Source organism: Stylophora pistillata, chromosome 7, assembly GCF_964205215.1.
Source record: "Stylophora pistillata chromosome 7, jaStyPist1.2, whole genome shotgun sequence".
NCBI lineage: Eukaryota > Metazoa > Cnidaria > Anthozoa > Scleractinia > Pocilloporidae > Stylophora > Stylophora pistillata.
This window is the reverse complement of record NC_142525.1, coordinates 11,246,516-11,267,246: the sequence shown is the minus strand read 5'-3', so window position 1 is coordinate 11,267,246 and position 20,731 is coordinate 11,246,516. Positions and strand designations below refer to the sequence as shown.

At 37.4% G+C, this 20,731-nt stretch overlaps 4 protein-coding genes across 4 annotated transcripts in view; 2 read left to right on the top strand and 2 right to left on the bottom strand.

The window, feature by feature from the left end:
- Positions 1 to 20,731, bottom strand: part of LOC111341964 (uncharacterized) — a 95,037-nt gene that overhangs the window by 20,635 nt on the left and 53,671 nt on the right. The window lies entirely within an intron of this gene.
- LOC148726597 (uncharacterized) lies at positions 41 to 2,266 on the top strand. The gene is made up of 2 exons (XM_088728759.1): positions 41 to 381; positions 836 to 2,266. Exon 2 carries the CDS (start codon positions 892 to 894, stop codon positions 2,086 to 2,088), a length of 1,197 nt encoding a protein of 398 aa, XP_088584885.1. The 5' UTR covers positions 41 to 381; positions 836 to 891; the 3' UTR covers positions 2,089 to 2,266.
- On the bottom strand, positions 2,160 to 4,033 carry LOC148726596 (uncharacterized). The gene is made up of 2 exons (XM_088728757.1): positions 3,851 to 4,033; positions 2,160 to 3,534 (listed from the first exon to the last, which is right to left on the bottom strand). The coding sequence occupies exons 1-2, from the start codon at positions 4,022 to 4,024 to the stop codon at positions 2,452 to 2,454; spliced, it is 1,257 nt and encodes a 418-aa protein (XP_088584883.1). The 5' UTR covers positions 4,025 to 4,033; the 3' UTR covers positions 2,160 to 2,451.
- The window catches only part of LOC111345548 (hemicentin-1-like), a 28,547-nt gene continuing 11,935 nt past the window's right edge, over positions 4,120 to 20,731 (top strand). Inside the window, exons 1-13 of the mRNA XM_088728588.1 lie at positions 4,120 to 4,284; positions 7,443 to 7,760; positions 8,329 to 8,601; positions 10,178 to 10,474; positions 11,109 to 11,360; positions 11,738 to 12,016; positions 12,641 to 12,955; positions 14,286 to 14,567; positions 14,723 to 14,974; positions 15,738 to 16,034; positions 16,896 to 17,198; positions 17,498 to 17,527; positions 17,766 to 18,026. Coding sequence (XP_088584714.1) covers positions 4,224 to 4,284; positions 7,443 to 7,760; positions 8,329 to 8,601; positions 10,178 to 10,474; positions 11,109 to 11,360; positions 11,738 to 12,016; positions 12,641 to 12,955; positions 14,286 to 14,567; positions 14,723 to 14,974; positions 15,738 to 16,034; positions 16,896 to 17,198; positions 17,498 to 17,527; positions 17,766 to 18,026 — 3,220 coding nt within the window. The 5' untranslated portion in view covers positions 4,120 to 4,223. The remainder of the gene's footprint in view (positions 4,285 to 7,442; positions 7,761 to 8,328; positions 8,602 to 10,177; positions 10,475 to 11,108; positions 11,361 to 11,737; positions 12,017 to 12,640; positions 12,956 to 14,285; positions 14,568 to 14,722; positions 14,975 to 15,737; positions 16,035 to 16,895; positions 17,199 to 17,497; positions 17,528 to 17,765; positions 18,027 to 20,731) is intronic.

Sequence of the window (20,731 nt, the reverse complement as noted above, 5' to 3'; positions counted from 1 at the left end):
CATGACTTTCACAACGCTCTCCTATTGGTCACGTTGCCATGGCGCTGAAAAAGTCAGTTCTAAACAACTCGGACAATCTCTTGCGCGTGGGTCACGTAGTGCTTGTCTCTGCTTTGTCTTATAATTAAAACGTTTATTAACCTTGTGTTATATTACAAAAGAGGTCAAGAAGAAGAACACAGGGTCAAAATGTCAAATACTATTTGAAAATTATCGCTTTTTGTCGGAAGAAATTTATCGGAACGAACACAACAGCACAATGGTGTACTGCTTTGCTCCGACATGCAGTCATTCATCAGAAAGCCACACTTGCAAGTTCTTTGCATTTCCAAGCGATAAAAAGGAAAAAGACGAATACAAGCGATGGATCCGTCTGATAAGGTTTGTAAACGGCACTTGTAATTAGCGCTTTGCTCAAAAGAACATCTTAACATTTGCCATTTTTTTGCGAGTGTGCGATTTCCACCGATGAACAAGCGCATGTAGTGTCAAGTTTGTGGGTACTGAGTAGGTTTTTGTGTATTTGCTTTTCATTACATTTTAAATTTTGAAAAACCTCGAATTCAACTGTGCTGAAAGAATATGTGTTTGTCTGAACGCCACTGTGCTAACATGTGCTTACTTTCAAAACTTAAAATTTCTCGGTGCCCATACTGAGTCATATATTTCAATGTTGTTTGTGCTATGAAATGCATATGGCTTACTGATTTATTTAATATATTTTTAAGAGCTTCTGGACTTCAGGAGTTAGCTGAAAGTTTGAAACGAATTTTGAGCAATTTAAATCTTTACAAGTGTTTAGGATTAAGTTCTGTTATCTGTTTCTTTGAAATAGGAGGAAAGACAGAGAACCAAGCAAGCATTCTAGAGTGTGCAGTTGTCATTTTGTGGATGGAGATAAATGGGCCCACAATTTACGAAAGAAATCGAGATAAGATATTTCCTGGTGAAGGAGGACCACCAAAGAAAAAGAGAAAAGTAACAGCTAAACAGAAGACGGTGCAGGAAATGGTGGCTGAGGCAATCACAACATCTGAGCAGCAGTCCACTAATAATGACACTGATGATACCAAACAAGAAAGTTGCAACAAGACAACAAATGAGATAATACTGGAGGCAGAATTAAATCAAGCCAGGGAGGAACTTCAGGACCTGCAAGAAAAAGAAAGCTACACACAAAAACACTACTCAGCTTCTGGATTGAGTGTAGAGGTTCTTAGAATGGAAACAGGGCTTCCAACAAAAGAAGTTTTTAACATTGTAGTACTTCATGCCTTGAGATTCAAAGATTTTATTGTTTATTATTCTGGTTGGAAAGTAGAGTCCATTAATTTTGAGGACCAGATTTTCATTACTTTAATGAAACTAAGACAAAATTATACCAACTTGCACCTTGCCCAGCTTTTCAGTTGCAGTGTTGCAACAATAGCTAATATTGTCACCACTTTTGTCCATGTTTTGCATTCCATATTATTTCATGACATCATGACAACCATTCCGTCCAGGCAAAAAAATGTGTTATGTGCACCATCTTCTTTTTCAGAGTTTACTTCTTGTAGAATTGTCATTGATTGTACCGATGTGGAGATCGCAGCCCCGGGGTTAATGAGTTTGCAAAATGCCACTTATTCAAGCTACAGGGGTATGAACTCATTTAAAGTAATTGTCGGGGTTGCACCAAATGCAGTAATAACTTTTGTTAGCAAATTGTACCCTGGGTCCATTTCTGATAAAGCCATAGTACAACAGTCAGGTCTGTTGAACCATCTTGTTCCAGGGGATATGGTTTTGGCCGACAAAGGCTTTCTTATCCAAGACATCTTGCCCAATAATGTTTCTCTTAACATTCCACCTTTTTTGAATAATGGTGTTTTCACTGAAAGCGAAGCAAGGAAAACAAAATCCATTGCCAGAGCAAGGATCCATGTAGAGAGGGCAAATGCAAGGTTAAAGGATTTCAAAATTTTAACTTTCATCCCATATTATTTAAGATGTTATGCTGATGTTATTTTTCAGTTATGTGCTGCACTGGTAAATTTACAATTTCCACTTATCAAAGAGGGGTGTGAGGGGGCAGAGTTTGAGTGATCTGAGTACAAAAAGGATGTTTGGCTGTTATCAGTAAACAAATATAATGGTCATCATATGATAGAACTGAGTCAATCGAATAACTTTTTTCAATTATGTTAATATATAAACAAAGTCAGAATGCCATTATATTTTGTAAGACATTTAGTAGAAATAATAAAGATCAACACAACCTGCACTCTTTGTTACTCAAATTTACAATCTTATGTTTATCTCTTTAAAATTTGGCCCAATAGTCCAATACATTTACCAAATCTTTGCTGGTGACACTGACATTGCTCGAGAAAAGTTACAGCCAGAGACAGTACAACCAATACTCTCAGGTGAAAAGCCTTGCACGCATGTCTGTTTAAGGAAATAACATTACAATGCACCTTCCACTATCTTGGGAAAAATGTGTTTAAAATAGAATTCTTTCAAGACTGGAATATTTGCATCCCAGGTTTCATCTTGCTCTATTTTGACAACAGCCACGTCCTTAGAAGTCCAAACAACAAAGTAGCAAAACTTTCGCTGTGTAAAAAAGATTTCACCCTGTACCTGGTCCCAATAGACATGGTCCTTCTTTAACACATATCCATTTCCATCCTGTGCTTTTTTTAAGCAAAATGTTGGTGAAGTAGCAATGGCTTCTTCAATTGTTAGGTTCCTTTCAGTGTAAGGACACTTAGCTTCTAGGACGGTTTCATCATCTACAATTCCATCCGGAGAGGCCCCAAGGATTCCAGAAGCATCCAACCAAATACCAGTTTCCTGGACGGTTTTCCCTGTCAACATAGTGAATGCTTTGAGTGCTTCCTGTTCATTGTTCACACCCCATTGTACAGCCTTAACTCCAGACAAATCGTATTCTCCAAGAAGGCCCTTCAAGAGAGACTGGGTCACCCGTTTGGCCTTCAAAACGCAACCAAAGTTACTTGCTGTTAATCTGCCCCTTCTAGCTAAATGCCAAGTTGGGTTGTTTCTCTGTCCAATGGTAATGTCACTTATTTTTAAGATGTACTCATCAGGAATCTTTGCCTGTCTTACTAGGCAATCAATTTGTTGCTGTGATCCTTGTAATTTAAGAAATTCTTCCGAGTAAATGATATCCTCTATTGTCGGTATGGGAAGGTTACTAACAGTAGCTGGTTCAGGGCTCATAAGCCAACAAAGGCCAGTAAATCTTCCATACTCCTGTAGGTCTCTGTAAAGGGAAGACCGATCAGATTGAGTAGGGTTTCTTGATAAGCAGCAATACTGTTTTGTGGGAGGAAACATTTCTTCGACGGATTGCCAAGAGAGCGGTGTATTTGCTTTGCGTTTCTTCCAATTGCATTCAACATCTGTCCGGCTGACGTTGTAGATGCCGTGAATGAAAAGTGTAGCCGCGTGGCTGCACTTAAACTTCCCCCTTGGACACTCGCACTCACTTGATCTTATAGCATTCTCGCTATCTAAGTAAACCTAGCAAATCGGAAAAAAAAAAGACGCGTGAGGACATGAAAAGCAACTGTCAAAGACTTCTAAATACATGAAGACTCCAAACGAACGAACAGTTCCATGCCTCGATTGAACTAACACATCGATATACATCGAACGACCTTAACAACAAAGTGGATCAACGCTAAAGTTTGCGCGTCTAGTTATTCCACGATTAAATTATCATGGAAAAGAACTGCTATTAACTTAAAAATCTCACTGAGAAGCATTTCAAAGCAACAAATAAGCTTAAATGACAAGCCGCATCTGCAGTGAGTATTCTGGAACCATTTCCACTCACCGTGACTTTGTAGACTTTGTTTCGCATGCTTGCGTGCACTTCTCCTCGTAAAATACCCTGACTATAATTAAATGACTCCACATGGCCTGAATTGTAGTGGTTTTCACCCTTCGTAATTGACTTCTGCTCTTCTCCGAAGAAAGAAATGAGCGACGAGATAGAGAGGGTCGACATTTTGCATGGCGTCGGTCACGTTTTGGGCCTTTGTTTGGAACTGAGTTTTTTAGCACCATGGTAACGTGACGTCATGGCTTTAGAACTCTATTGTTTTCCTTGTTTCCTGAAATTAGTTCAAAACATGCATCGGTGAATTCGGAGCCTAGTTCAAACGTGATTTCGAAAGCCTTGTTGGGACCATAAAACGGTGATAGAGATGTTTATGGTGTATTTTAGACTCGTGGCTTTGTTATCTATCGTTAGATTGCGGTTTGTAGGTGAGTAATATTGATAACATACGCACGATGTTCGGTACAACAGTCGACCCTCCAAGGTTAAATGTTTATGCTTTCGCGAAGTTTCCCAGGAGTTTTCAGTTGTTTTAAAATTTAAAAGTAAATAAACTCTTTTAATCGGAAAGTAGGAATTATAATGATTGCTTGTATTGTCATTTTTTTGAGCCCTAATCGAAGTTACTGTCGCCGTTAAGCTCAGCTCGTTCAGATTCGTGCTCAACTGAAAACTTAAGTGATCAGGGCTAGTAACTTAGCATCAAACGTACAGGTACCTAGTGTTAAGGAAATAAACTATTGTACCTGCGTCGACTGTGTAGTTAAAGCCTTACATTGTTAACAAAAGATTTCTTGTCCTATGCGTAGTAAAGTATTCGGCTCTCCTTTCTAATCTAACCTCAAATATAAGCTTATTACAAGCCCCAGATGACGGATTTCACCATGTTAATCGCTAATATCTTCTCGAGTTTGTTAAAAATTCTTCTTATTTTCATCACGCTTTACGTGAGGTTATCTTGAATGCATAATCCAGCAGTTATTTGTTTGTTTTACAGTCAAGAGCATCTCATTAAGTTTTCTTCAAACTAGCAGCGAATTAACATCGAGTACATTTCGTATTTGCCATGTATTGTAAACCCGGTCATACTGCATGCTTTTGTAACGATAGCGATAAATTTAGCAAATGGGGAGCAATTAGGCGAATAATTTCACATGAGCTGATTTAAGAATGCACGTGTAGTTCGATTTTAAAGAGTCCTGCCCCATGCCAGACTTAACATTAGTGATTTATTCATGATGAAGTTAGCATACTGTAAAATTGAACGCTGAAAGCAACGGATCACTGGCCATCGGTTTAGGTGGCCAATGAACTACTAATAACAAGATGTAATCTATTTTTCCTGCATATTCAACTACTGCTTGTCAAATCAATCAAGTGAAACCATTTTAGTTGGATAACACTTAAAACAAGCGCCAGTACAGCTGTTACAAATGCTATAATGATATTAACTGATAAAGTTAGGAATCTGATTAAACTAAATCCAGGATTGAAAAGCAGTCATTACAGGGCTTGTTCTTGCATGGTGTATTGAAATATAATAACAAGCCATACCAGTGTGTGCAAGATTCATTCAAGCCTAAATCAGCATGTATTATTTGCGTGGTGTTTGGCTCAAGGGACAATTTGAATCACCTCATGTTCATTTTAAACCAGACTTTAGAAATGTTGAGCTGTAACACAGGTTACAGGGCTTGACACTAACTTTCCAACTTAACAGCCAAGTGGGTAGTGATAACTTAGATGTTACAAAAATTTCAGTTTATTTATGAGCCAAACTGGGTGGTGGAAATAAAACACTAGCCAAAACTGAATTTCTACTAGTCTGTGGCTCAAGTTGGCTACCATCAGTGTCGAAGACTGGGTTACTTGTACCAATCCACCGAAGGTCAAATTTTATGTTAAGATGACTTACCTTCTGTTATTTGTGTGATACTGTATCATTCTGAATTATAACATATAGCTTTTAAATTTGTGTAATCTATCGATATGCTTTCCCACTTCAATTTACTGATATACTTGCTGTTAAGTTAAATGCATTAAAAAGTGTAGGAAAGGGAATTTCTCTTTTATTCTAAAAATTACAATTTCCTCGACTGTGATTGGTTTTAAAAACTCCTTTTTTCTACTAATTCACTTCCCAAGTTGTAACAGGATGGTTCAATGAGCCAGTCACATTCAAGTTGTAGTTTAAATCAACCAGTCACATTCAAAAATTAAAATTACCAATCACTATCTTGGTTTCCTTTAATGCAAATTTTCCCATTCTTTCATAACTTAGCTATTCTTCTTTCTCTGAAATTGTAATTTTTATGATCTATTGGTAATTTGTTGTCCAATTCCATTTGTAACCTTACTCCTTATAAATGAATTGGACTTCAACTATGTGGTCGTCAGATTTTGTTGTCACCCACATGAATACAAACCAAATTAGACTCCACTCAGTCCTATTAGCATTACATACAACTTTTAAATTACCATGTAGGCAGTGTCATTGGACAACCAGCTCATTAACTATCACTGTCTTCACTGAAAAAAAAAGTAGTAAAGAAAAGTACTTGGAAAACTTTAGATAGTTCTTTGTTTTTTGTCCTTAGGAGGCTAGAGTTGTTTTCATGAGCATCAACTCTTAAAAATCTTTCATGAATGCTCTCCAGACTTCCTGTGTGCACTATAGCCTTGTGAATCAATGCTGAAATAGTAATTATTTCTTAAATGAAAATCATCTCCTTGTGCAGCAATTTGGTGGAACAATCAATGGAATTAGCAAGACTTAAATGTTTTATTCCCTTTGCCTTTTACTCCTAATACTCATTTATAATAATTCTCCTCACAGTCTGAATTCTTAAGATGTTACATGTAATTCTGATAATTTGGTATTGGATCAACTAATAATCCCCTTATTGATATTTTTCTTTATTCTCATCATTTGTCTGCTTGGTATTGTATTGATATTGTAAGGAGAGATTCTATCTTGGTCACTCATGGAAGTGAAAGGATTAAGAGGGAAAAAAGATATTTATTAATGTCTTGAAAATGTGATATCTATTAAAAATAAAGATATATTAACTTCTAAAACTTTTATTTGATATATTTTTTTTTACTTTATGAAAACTACATGTAAAACAATAAGTAATTTGGGAGTGAAAGGGAAGGTGCAATATTGGAAATAGACTTATAGTGTAAAGCATCTCAGCATGAAAGAATAAGCTCTCATTTTTTTCAGTGGGAATAATAATTATTATAAAATTAAATTAAATATCCAAGATCAGTGTTTATCAAGCTGTGAGAAAATGTATACTTTTACAGGGATAGTGCACATAATTGTCACCCAATCTCAGTTTTAATTGAAACGCTAATCTTCCTTCTGTGATACCTTAGATGAGAAGGATGCTTCAACACCATAACATTGTCACCTCCACCTTAACGTAAAAAGAAATGATTAAAATTCTAACCCTTTTTGAGACTTGAGTTTCCCAAATGGCAACTGTGACTGAGAAAAGTTAGCTGAGAAGGGCTCTTTTTATTCTTGTTCCTTTCACTGTTATTATTATAACTACTTTTTTTTTCCTTTGTATATTTCCAGACTGTCAAAGTTTTACCACTGAACCAAACAGTCCTGTGTATCAGTTAGAGGGCCAGCCTGTTACCTTGTCATGGACTTACAACACTGCTGGCAAAACAGTCACTCAATTATGGTGGTTTCACAATAATAACTGGATTGCTTCTAGACAACCTAGTGGACAAACCAGTGTTCTTAATGCACAGTATCAGGTATCAGGGCCTGCAACACTTACAATATCAAATGTTCAGACAAAAGACAACGGGGAGTATGAATTTCAAGTGACCTTCTCCAGTGGTCGCCCTCCTGTTATTAAAGCTGCTGCTGAACTTATTGTAGTTGGTAAGTTGCTGATGAAAACGATTTTGATTTGGAATATGTGTGGTATAGATTTTTTCCTGTGTGAAAGTTTTTCCAACAAAGGGCTAATATGAACCTTGACAGGGGTTTCATTAAAGTTTTCAGCAGGAGGGCAACTGGTTTTCACAGGCAGGTAAAACTTTTTGAACTGAACTTTGTTCTAGGATAAACTTCAGATGGTCAAACCAGGCAGGCAAATGCATCCTTTCAACAAGTCAATTTGCCTAGTGCCCAGACCTTAATGAAACCCTGCTTGATATTAGATTTCTTCTCTCTGATGGAAGAAGTTGTTACATAAATTTTATTACACTCTGAGATCAGCATTCATATTCTCCATACTGTTCTCTGTACATTTCCAAAGGTGCTGACAAGGAGAATTTGTTGAACAATCCTGATCTTCTACAGTTGGCAATCATTTTCTTTATTCTTGTGACCTTAATGTGTGATACAGGGGCGATGTTGCAAGGAGAAATTGGATGCTGGTCAAAGGGTTGATAATGACTTGATTATCTAGACTTGTCATTAAATTCCAATCCATTGTTATCTGCAGTTAGACCATCAATTATACTCAATACTACAACAGCTCAAACTTTGAATGAAGGTGCTTCATTGAAGTTATTCTGTGTTGCTAGTGGCAACCCCAAACCATCCTACACATGGTACAAAGATAATGTAAAGATTCAGGAAGATCCAAACAACTCTAACTACACAATAACATCAGCTGATAGGAATGATGCAGGAATGTACAGATGTGAGGCTGTTGTTAATGCTCCAACTCTTAACCAATACAGTGCCTCTTACAGTGTCCAGGTTATAGTTAGATGTAAGTCTACTTGCAATACTTCTTAATAAGCTTTCAACCCCTGGATTGATCAGTTGGTATATGTGACCGGGCACAGGATTTCGTACACTGACGCTTTTCCGTTAAACGGGTAAAAAATAAACGGTTTGTAAACGGATAGTAAACGGGTAGTAGGAGCGTTTAAACGGTTTGCATGTCCGTTTAAACGAATAGTCCAAAGCGTTAAACGGTAGAGCAAAGTCCAAAAACGGATTCCGTAAACCGTTAAATGGCCAAGAAAAAAAATAAATGGATGGCTTAAAATGTTAAACGGTTGAACAGCATCTATAATTATTTTATGGATAGCTCAAAACGTTAAACGGATGGACAAAAACCTTGAACAGAAGAGGAGGGCTAATGAACAGCAGGAAGCCATGCACATATCAATCAGAAACCGTTGCGAACAATTATATGAATTGTTCATGCGGAACACTGATGTTTCATGCTAATAATATTTGACTGACAACAATAGAAAACTAAGTAAAATTAAATTACTAGCCTGTAATTAAGCTATCCACTGGCGAGTGAAGCAAGCTGAGAGCGAGTCTCGCCCTGGAGAGCTCGCAATGCGTTTGAAAATTTGTATAAGCAGAGGAAGCAATCTGTCAATCATACCATGTGGACTGAACATTCTTGACAGAAAGAAAGTAGAATTGAGAAGCACAGTCGTTTTTTTTTTTTTTTCATGTTCCTACATTGTTTCTTCTACGTATTGACTGAAATGAAAACGCACTATCAAGTGAAAAACGTTAAGAAATGCGGCTGATTTTGTAGATTTCATTGTCGGTTAATCGAAACAATTTTGCATACACATGTAACAAAACTCAACTTTCTTTTGCTCGTGTTTCATCTAGCATTCGATTTCATAAAGTAATGTGTAATTACAGCTTTTATAAAGCAATTTCCGTTTCCTTTCAATCGATGGAAATAAAAGATGAGAAACTCGATAGCCACGGATTTTGTAAATTTTGCCATACACGTCAATCGAAATAAATTTGCATAATCATGAAAACAAATCTTGCTCTCCTCGTTAAATGGATGCAAGTAACCGTTAAACGGATGTATTTTATTTTAAACAGATAGGTTAACCATATAAACGTTTTGTCGAAAACGTTAAATGGATGAGCAAAGCGTTTAAACGGATGAAGAAAGCATTTAAATGCTTTAATGATCCATTTTAAAAGGATGGTAAACGGATAGTAAACGGATTGATTCGCTAAACGGTAAAGCATTAGGGTACGAAATCCTGTGCTTGGGCACAAATGTTATCAATAAGGACATTTGGTAGAATTTTATTAATGAGGACACTTAATAATACAGAGAGGGATTGTCATTGACAATCAATTCTGAACACTGTCACTCAGAAAATAGGTTTAATTTATTTTCTACATGTTGATGAGGGTTCATATTTATGTATTTTGAAAAAGATGGAAAATGTTCCAACTATTCCTGTAAACAGTTAGGACTGTAAAATGTTTGCATAGCCTTATGACTTAATCCTGAAATAAGCTAATGATAAAGCTTTCCTTAAATGTCTATTCACATTTTTATCTTGCAGTCAAGCCTACACACAAATTAAACAGTTTGAGCAGTAATCAAACAGTCCTGCAAGGCAATGATGCCACATTTAATTGCCGGACAGAAGCCTTTCCTACAGCAACCACATACAGATGGTTTAATGATGGCAATCAGATAACCAATTCAACAAAGTTTGAAATTTTCAATGTCGGTGGTGCTGAAGAAAGTAGGCTGACCATCAAGAATGCTCAGAAGGGAACTGCTGGACAATACTCATGTGATGGCACAAATGGAGTTGGAACTGGAGAGAGAAAGACTGCTTTCCTCTTGGTCAATTGTAAGTTTTATCCATTTGTGTGTTATGAACTACACAGTGTTGTAGATTTGTCAGATGTGTGTGCTTGTTACCATAAATTATCTTGTATCCCCTTTTATAGCGGTTTACTTGGTATAATTGTACAGACTTTGCTATTTGATTTTTATGACATAAGTTACTTTTGTTTTTAGTTTATTTAAATTTTTCAAGTATGTGCATTTGCAACAAATTCAACAAAGCAACATAAAGTGAATGGGTGGTTCAGGGCCACCCCTACCTGGACAGGTCTAGGCTCCCTAGGAAAATTTTTATAGGTTAAGACTTTTGCAGTTCTACTCTCCTGCAATTTAGTTCTATTATGATTTGTGTTGCTTTGTTGTTACAATATGTCATACTCTTTATAATTTGTGTTGCTTTGTTGGTCCGAGATGTCAGGTGATTTGAAGAGAATTACTTGCATGTTGGGAGGACAATGATGTTTGTGTAAATAATACAAGCATGCATCCAGCAGGGTAGATTTACCCACTGTCCAGCTACTGTTAAAACCCCTGCCTGAAATGTTCCACTTTGGAACATGACTTTGTTTTGGTTTCTCCATGCTATGAAGACTACAGTAAGCTTATAAACTCACTTCACGTCTTTTTTCTCTTGCCAGATAAACCTCAGCTAGTCACTGTGACTCCAGACCCAGCCGAAGTGGAACTTGGACAAAGCATAACACTCACATGTGAGGCTGATGGATTTCCAAAACCCTCCTACTCCTGGAAGTTTAATGGAGCAGCAATTGGAGACCGGCAAAACACTTTGCAACTTGCAAGTGCACAAGTATTGAATACAGGGAACTATACATGTGTGGCAAGAAATAGCTTTGGTAGTGCTGAGAAAACAAGACTGGTGAATGTGAAATGTAAGTTCACTTCCATAATGAACTCTTGAGGTTTTTAACAGACCTTTGTGTCACAGGTTAATTTTATTTTAAACTAGTGTGATTATGATAGTGTTACTATGAGAAAAGTTCCAATTTTGTTAACCTGAAAGTCATTTGACACTACAGCATGTACTTTAAGCCTGTACACCCTAACATCAGTATGTATATTCTTCATTTTCTCCCAAACTGTTGATAAAGTTGTCATTGTAGCAGTAGCACTTTGCATGTTACAAGAACATAGATACACAGTCATGTGGCATACGCATGGTGAAAACGAAAAATTTTATCATGTCAATCACGTGATGAAGTAGCATGCAAGTTAAGAATTTTTCTGAGTGTCTCCTATTTGTTAACAGACAAACCAACAGTTACAACCTTTACAACTGGGAACCCTGATAATACTGCCATGCAAGGAAGAAGCGTGACTCTTACTTGCATTGCTAATGGGTATCCTCCTCCAACATACACCATCAAACGCACAACATCATCAAGTACATCAACCCTGAGTGGCACCTCAGGTGGAAGATACACAATTTCTAATGTGCAGCTCAGTGAGGAGGATAACACATACAGCTGTGAGCCACAAAATGTACTTGGAAATGGACCCGAACAGCCACTGAAGATCACAGTTATAGGTGAGAAATAGTGCTGGTTAAACATACATGATTTTTAGCGAAGTCAAACCACAGTCTTTTAGAAGGAAAAACTAAGTATTATCTAGAAATTAGAATGAAGACAAAACCCCCCGATTTGTTCAAAAATAGAGGCACATCAAATATCAAAGAAAATTTGCAATTTCCTTAACATGGGGTTCATGCAAAAATCGTTTGCTATCCAAAAACTGTTTTTCTTAAAAGTGTCAAACTGGTGGAAAAACAACAAAGTGTTTAGGTGCATATCCAAGGTCTTCCTTGACAGGACTCACAGTATTACGTATGAAGCAAAAGAAAAATATTCACAAGATGTGAACTATAAAAGTTAAAGAAAAAAGCTCATCCATCAAAATTTAGCCAGACCATTGTGGGTAGAATTTGTAGAATAATTTGGTCTCCATTGCAAAATGAACACCTTTTACAGATTTCTCATGCAATTGATCTCCCATGTTTCAGCTGTTGTTCACCCAATTTCAGAGCCAGCGGTTTGTGCAGCATTGCATTAAAATTCTTTTATTTTGTTTGTTTTTTTTTTTAGTATTTTAGACTCCCTATAAAACTGTTTATTTCAAAACTCATTTTTAATATTGCTTGCTTTTATTTCAGTGCCACCAACATTCCAGAGTCAGCTAGTAAACAGACAAACAAAGACTGAAAGTGACACTGTGAACTACGCATGTACAGTTCAAGCCAAACCTGCTGCAAAAGTTGTTTGGAGACTAAATGGAAAAAATCTGACAAACCCCACACATCCATACAATGTCACAGCTAATTTCGTACCAGTTCCAAATTCTAAACTTTTGAGGACTCTTTCTTATTTGACCATTGATAAAGTAACTTGGCAGCAGAATGGGACTTTCTCTTGTGTTGCTTACAACAATGCTGGTCAGAGAAGTCAAACCACATTTCTTGAAGTGCGCTGTAAGTATTCAAAAAAATGAAGAGGCAATTTTGTTTGAATGATAGCCATTCTTTTGTCTTGAAAGAGTATGAGAAATGCTAAGTTTGGTCTTGTTGTCCATGCCATGCTTGGCTTAGGAGCCCAGTTTCTCCCACAGTTGTTGCAGACAAAGTTGGACAGGTCTGTGTCCGGCTGAATCTGCTGTCTCTGTTTTCTTAGGGAGTTTTATTTCATGCCTTATTTAAATAATAGAGGGCAATGAACGCTGTAAAAGCACACAGACATGTACATGTGCATCACATGACTGTAAAACTACAACTCAAGCCTGGCAATTCCCCCAGGCCTGGAGCCAAGTTTGAATTTTGATATATCGAAAATGGTCTTTTGAACCAATATCTGGCAATAATTTTTTCTAAATTAACAGCTTTGCTAGTACCCTGCAAACTTTTCATTTATAGAAACCACAATTCTTTTAATACTGCTAGAACATGCCCACCCCAATTTTTTTTTGAGCAAGGGGAGGGTTGCAGTGGCCTAGCAGTTTAGCTCACCAGAATCCGCCTCATTAGCGCCTGGCTTGAGCCCAAGATGGGCCACTGTGTTGAGTTCTTGAGCAAAACACTTTACTCTCACAGTGCCTCTTTCAACTCAGGAGTAGGAATGGGTAACAGTGAATTGTCAGGGAAGCTTGATGAACTTTTGTGGAGAGGAGTCTGTACTGGACTAGCATCTCAACCTTGGGTGGGGGGGTGGGGATTTAGCTAGACACTTCATTCTACAGAAACGGGAAAAGCTCCGACTGAAGGGGCCGCTTGCCTCAACTACATTCCAAGGCCCTTACCTCACTGCTGCGATTTCATTTGAACACATACCTTTTAAATTGTTTTCGAAAATTGATTTCAAAAATGGTACTTGTGAAGATGCATCGTTTTAGTGTGGACAGGTAAAAAATGAGGCTGTTGTGATGGATCCCAGTCCTAAACGGCCCATTCGATAGTGACCTTTAGCTTTGCTTAGTGTCTTCAGCTAAACGCAGCCTCATACAAAGTGAAAGTCAATTGGCGAGACAGAGGAAAGAGATCACGAAAATATTGATCTTATTTTCAATTCCAGGTCCCAATCGACAAGTCAAAACGCTGGTGTAGGCAGAAAAATTTTGCTTTTGTTTTGCCGATATGAAAACGGAGAATGATTTGTGCTGGATCCAGTAGAATTTATTGGCCATTGCCGATTAAACTTGGGTCGTTGGCGTATGAAAATTCGTAACCTTGGTATTTTTTTATGTGTATAAGACTATTCTATAGATTTTATGTTGAAATAGTGTTTCAAGGATGTCTGTTAACTCTTCAGATCGACCAGTAGTCCAGTCTGAGAATGATCATCCTAAAAACCTCACTCTGTCTGTGGGGCAAACAGCAACCTTCACTTGTAAAACCATCGGCAATCCACCTACACAGTCACAAAAGTGGCAGTTTAATGGAGTTGACATATCCGGAGAAAGCTGCTCGGGCTGCTCAAAAACAACTTTAACAAAGGCTTCAGTGACCCGGGAAGATGCAGGATGGTATTCCTGTACTGGAACCAACTCTCTAGGAGAAGGACCTCCTGCCAGAGCACAATTACTTATTAAGCGTATGTTATATCTTTCTTTTATGGAGCGCTTTTCAGTTGATTGTCGGAAAACTTTCTCCATTTCTCCATTTCATTAGAGGAAACCTTTTTCCCTGTTCCAGTCACCTGTGATAGCCATTTTTATTTATTCTTTCTTTTTTGTTATTTTACCAAAGATCCACCAACCATTACCTTCTATCAAAGTGCATTCACAGTGAATGAAACAAACAACGTGACAATGATCTGTCGTGCAAATGGGGTGCCGCAACCAACAATTACTTGGATAAAGACAGGAAGTAGCGGCGATCTTGGTTCTGGTGAGCAATTTACCATAATTAATACAAGTGGCGGGGATGATGGAACCTACACGTGTATTGCTAAAAATGAGCTTGACGAGGACAGGAGAGATGTCACTCTTAATGTCCAAAGTAAGTCCTTGTGCAGGTTAGATATTTTAAAAGTGGTCTTAAAATAATTGAGAGGAATATGCTACCTCTCTATAACATCAAGAAATGGTTAGATATTCTAGTCTTCTCAGATAGGGACGAATAAATGGAGGTCTCGTCTCCTGCAGGGTTAGGGGCAGGAGACGTTAATTTCCCACGCACGAGATTACTGTGTGATGGATGTCCTCCCCTGGGGTGGGATTGGTGGGTAACAGGACCCCCGTTGATACCAGTGTTAACTACACTGAAGGGGCTATCCTGTATAAATATAGATGTCTACTCAACTCTACGACTTGTATGTGTGTTCTTTGGCAGCAGTAGATATATTTTTAGTTCCAGTAAACAAAGTCTTATGATTGAAAGTCGGAAATCCAATTTTAGTGAACTATTAGCGTGTGAGCATGAGCAGTTCCTCATCATTGGCCCGGTAGCCAGAGCTTTTTTTCACCTACAAATAAGTTTGATGCTTTGAGCAACGCTAGCCTGCAAAAGGTCTGAAAGTGGTCTGCCAGACTCCTTGCAGACTTCTGGCGTTCTTTCGTTGCTCAAGGCCTTTAACTTACTTGCGGGAAGAGAAACGCTCTTGCTGGCTATGAAATTATACTATTACGTCCAGGAAAACTTGATTTCAAAGGTGGGATAGTGGCGATGATTGATATTAAATCACCGAAAAGCAGAAGAAAATTATCAGTCAGAAAAATGCTGTACACAGTTTGGATAAACGGGAACGATTGCTTTTTAACAGCTCGTCCGACCATTGTCACATCCACCCCTACAAGCACCCAAATACCTGGTGATGCAAACGAGCAAGTGGATTTAACTTGTATTGTCAGCAGTAAGCCTCCGCCGACATTGTCATGGAAACGTCAACTTAATGGACAAGATCTGAGTTCATTGAACGATAACAAAGTGAAGAGTATCACTAAGGAGAGGGACACCAGTGTGTTGAGGGTTATAGTCACTGCAATAGGAGAACATTTCTATTGTGTGGCTGTAAACCTTCTGGGAAGTAATAGCCAACAATACACCATAAGGAAAAGAGGTAAGTCACTGGAAGATCGTCAGGATGTTGTCTCAAGCACGAAAAAAAATTGGCGCTCATCAATTCTTTGAGGTTTGTGTAAAATTGCAAGGCATTATACGAGGAAAACTACGAAGATCATAAGCAGCTAGTTACAACATCATTACATGACTGCTGAACACAGGTTGCCAGATAGATGACCTTAAATGGATCTTTTTAAGATATTTGAAAGATCCTCGTTAAATCCTTGGGGGTCTTGAAGGACCCTTGTACAGATCTTGCAAAGATCTTGACGAGGATCCTTTCAAGATCCTGAACAAATCCGTAAGGATCCTTGCAAAGATCTTACTAAGAACCTCGAAAGAGTCCTCCAAGAGGATCTTGAGGAATCCTTACATAGCTCTTGCAACGATCTTGACAAGGACCCGTCTAAGATCCTGATCAAATCCTTAAGGATCTTAGAAAAGATCTTGCCAAGATACTTGAACATCTCAAGGACAAACCAAGGATCTTAAAGGTTCCTTACAAACAACTTTGCTAGGATCTTGGAGGATCTTGGCAAATGACTTTGCACATAAAGATCTCTGAAGATCTCTCACAGATCCTTTAAGGATTCGTAAAGATCTTAGTGTTTAAGAGTCATTGGCAGGTCTTTAACGGTCGTCAAAGATTCTTAAAGATCCTGTGAAGATTTTCACCACGATGATTATGCAGCACTTAAAAGAGACCAATCGCCACCCCAGCTGTCTATCCATTGCCAGGAAAGACTAATTGCAAGCTTAAACTAAGTGGAACTACTTTGCATACTAAGTAGTCTAATGAATTGGTTTTTTCCTCCCTAATATATCTTTAAAAACTGAAACTGAGTCATTTTCTTGGCAGGGCTCCCAGATAAACCAATAAATGTAGTAGTAAAGGCATTTCAAGTCCAGAATTCGAAAACCGTGAATGTCAATGTGAGTTGGACACCTGGATACAGTGGAGGATATGATCAAGAGTTCACAATCCATTATCGCGTGAAACAAAGTAATAGAGACTTTATAGAACGGTTTGTTGGTCACCCGGATAATAACATGCACACTATAGAAGGACTCTACCCGGAAACCGATTATGAATTTACCGTTCAGGCTTCTAATAAAGCTGGCCAAAGCCAACCGTCAGATCCACAGCAGCTTAAAACGCCAGGTAAAAAAAAAAAAACCACGCCAGTTAAAAAAAAAAAAACGCCGGGTAAAAAAAAAACACGCCAGGTAAAAAAAAAACACGCCAGGTAAAAAAAAAAACACGCCAGGTAAAAAAAACAAAACAACACGCCAGGTCAGAAAAAAAACACGCCAGGTAAAAAAAAACACGCCAGGTAAAAAAAAAAAAACACGCCTGGTAAAAAAAATTGAAAAAATCAGAGTGTTTGGGAATGTTATGAAATGTAACGTGATGATGGTGACAACTGTTTTTATGGGTTTTTTTTATGTGTTCGTTTTTAGAATCCCTGGTACCTCCGGACAGAGGAACTGGTATGTTTACAATTTAAAGTATTTTATGACTAACCGTGTAAATCTGTCACAAAAGTTTGCCGTTTCACAACTAACGGTTAACCTCATTGAGATTGAGACCTTCTTAATAGCTAAATGTTACAGGCTGGTTGAGCAACTTGGCTTACGCGCAGACTTGCCCAGTTTTTTTTTTTTTTTCTTTCCTTCCACCTTCTCAGCTTGTAATAGAATGTTCCTTCTTTTTTTTCCCTTCTTTCAGTCACAGCAACGAGATCATCAGACGATGCCTCTCTCATACTGGTGGAATGGACAATAACCGATGACCAGGTAACAACTGCGACCCTTGAAATACAGCAGGGAGGGGAGGGTTCGTGGGAGCTTGTCGAGGGGGCATCTCAGCTGCCAAGATCTAAATCGGAGTTTAAAGTGACCGATCTGAAGGCTGACAGTTCATACAGATTTAGAGTGGATATGAGACGACCTGGGGAGTCAACTCCGGCTTATGTTTATAGTGATACAGGTACGTGTTGCAATTATGTGTATATTAATATATATATATATATATATTAATAATATATTATAATAATAATATAATAATATAATAATAAATATATAATAAATAATAATATATAATAATAATAATATATAATAATAATAATAACATAATAATATAATAATAATAATAATATATAATAAATAATATAATAATAAATAATATAATAATATATTGATATATATATATATATATATATTAATATATATATTATCATATTATTATTATAAATATTATGTGTATAGTGATACAGGTACGTGTTGCAATTTGATTGGGTAAGGGAACTTTTTGTACTAACATATTTATTCGTTTGTATATTATTAAATATCTTAATCAGTAGTTTCACTAGCAACCTTTGTGGCTTCCTTTGGTGTTGATGTATGGGATCCCATGAAAATGGGTTCCCACTCCACTGATGAACAATCTCGTGATCAGTGGGTAAAAAAGGAACAAAGCGTATGCAGGGGTGGGGATGAGTGTGTAAAATGAACATAAAAGTTAGGTGTTAAAATTGAGGGAGCGACTTCTGTAACAATTTGACTAAGCGACTTGGGGCCCGTTTCTTGAAAGTCCCGGTAACTTAACGGGCCCAAAGCCATGTTTTAAAATCAAAATTTATGGGATAGGGAAGCAGGTTCTGGCACCCAAACCAGTCCTTTTTATTTCTTTAGCTGATAGTTTTATCGTGTCATTTTAAAACTTTTGAAATCACCACCTTAAATGAAAACAAAACAGCTTTACCGGGACTTTCGAGAAAAACACGCCAGGTAAAAAAAAAAAACACGACTGGTAAAAAAAATAGAAAAAATTAGAGTGTTTGGGAATGTTATGAAATGTAACGTGATGATGGTGACAACTGTTTTTATGGTTTTGTTTTTTTATGTGTTCGTTTATAGAATCCCTGGTACCTCCGGACAGAGGAACTGGTATGTTTACAATTTAAAGTATTTTATGACTAACCGTGTAAATCTGTCACAAAAGTTTCCCGTTTCACAACTAACGGTTAACCTCATTGAGATTGAGACCTTCTTAATAGCTAAATGCTACAGGCTGGCTGAGCAACTTGGCTTACGCGCAGACTTGCCCAATTTTTTTTTTTTTCTTTCCTTCCACCTTCTCAGCTTGTAATAGAATGTTCCTTCTTTTTTTTCCCTTCTTTCAGTCACAGCAACGAGATCATCAGACGATGCCTCTCTCATACTGGTGAAATGGACAATAACCGATGACCAGGTAACAACTGCGACCCTTGAAATACAGCAGGGAGGGGAGGGTTCGTGGGAGCTTGTCGAGGGGGCATCTCAGCTGCCAAGATCTAAATCGGAGTTTAAAGTGACCGATCTGAAGGCTGACAGTTCATACAGATTTAGAGTGGATATGAGACGACCTGGGGAGTCAACTCCGGCTTATGTGTATAGTGATACAGGTACGTGTTGCAATTATGTGTATATTAATATATATATATATTAATAATATATTATAATAATAATATAATAATATAATAATAAATATATAATAAATAATAATATATAATAATAATAATATATAATAATAATAATAATAATATATAATAATAATAATATAATAATAATAATATATAATAAATAATATAATAATAATTATAATATTATGTGTATAGTGATACAGGTACGTGTTGCAATTTGATTGGGTTAGGGAACTTTTTGTACTAACATATTTATTCGTTTGTATAGTATTAAATATCTTAATCAGTAGTTTCACTAGCAACCTTTGTGGCTTCCTTTGGTGTTGATGTATGGGATCCCATGAAAATGGGTTCCCACTCCACTGATGAGCAATCTCGTGATCAGTGGGTAAAAAAGGAACAAAGCGTATGCAGGGGTGGGGATGAGTGTGTAAAATGAACATAAAAGTTAGGTGTTAAAATTGAGGGAGCGACTTCTGTAACAATTTGACTAAGCGACTTGGGGCCCGTTTCTTGAAAGTCCCGGTAACTTAACGGGCCCAAAGCCATGTTTTAAAATCAAAATTTATGGGATAGGGAAGCAGGTTCTGGCACCCAAACCAGTCCTTTTTATTTCTTTAGCTGATAGTTTTATCGTGTCATTTTAAAACTTTTGAAATCACCACCTTAAATGAAAACAAAACAGCTTTACCGGGACTTTCGAGAAAAACACGCCAGGTAAAAAAAAAAAAAAACACGACTGGTAAAAAAAATAGAAAAAATCAGAGTGTTTGGGAATGTTATGAAATGTAACGTGATGATGGTGACAACTGTTTTTATGGTTTTGTTTTTTTATGTGTTCGTTTATAGAATCCCTGGTACCTCCGGACAGAGGAACTGGTATGTTTACAATTTAAAGTATTTTATGACTAACCGTGTAAATCTGTCACAAAAGTTTGCCGTTTCACAACTAACGGTTAACCTCATTGAGATTGAGACCTTCTTAATAGCTAAATGCTACAGGCTGGCTGAGCAACTTGGCTTACGCGCAGACTTGCCCAATTTTTTTTTTTTTCTTTCCTTCCACCTTCTCAGCTTGTAATAGAATGTTCCTTCTTTTTTTTCCCTTCTTTCAGTCACAGCAACGAGATCATCAGACGATGCCTCTCTCATACTGGTGGAATGGACAATAACCGATGACCAGGTAACAACAGCGACCCTTGAAATACAGCAGGGAGGGGAGGGTTCGTGG

Bases quoted from the DNA above. Each gene is read 5' to 3' on its own strand.
- LOC148726597 (XM_088728759.1), top strand. From the start codon at position 892: ATGGAGATAAATGGGCCCACAATTTACGAAAGAAATCGAGATAAGATA.
- LOC148726596 (XM_088728757.1), bottom strand. From the start codon at position 4,024: ATGTCGACCCTCTCTATCTCGTCGCTCATTTCTTTCTTCGGAGAAGAG. The intron at 3,535-3,850 runs GTGAGTGGAAAT...CCGATTTGCTAG, and splicing joins ACAAAGTCTACAAAGTCACG to GTTTACTTAGATAGCGAGAA.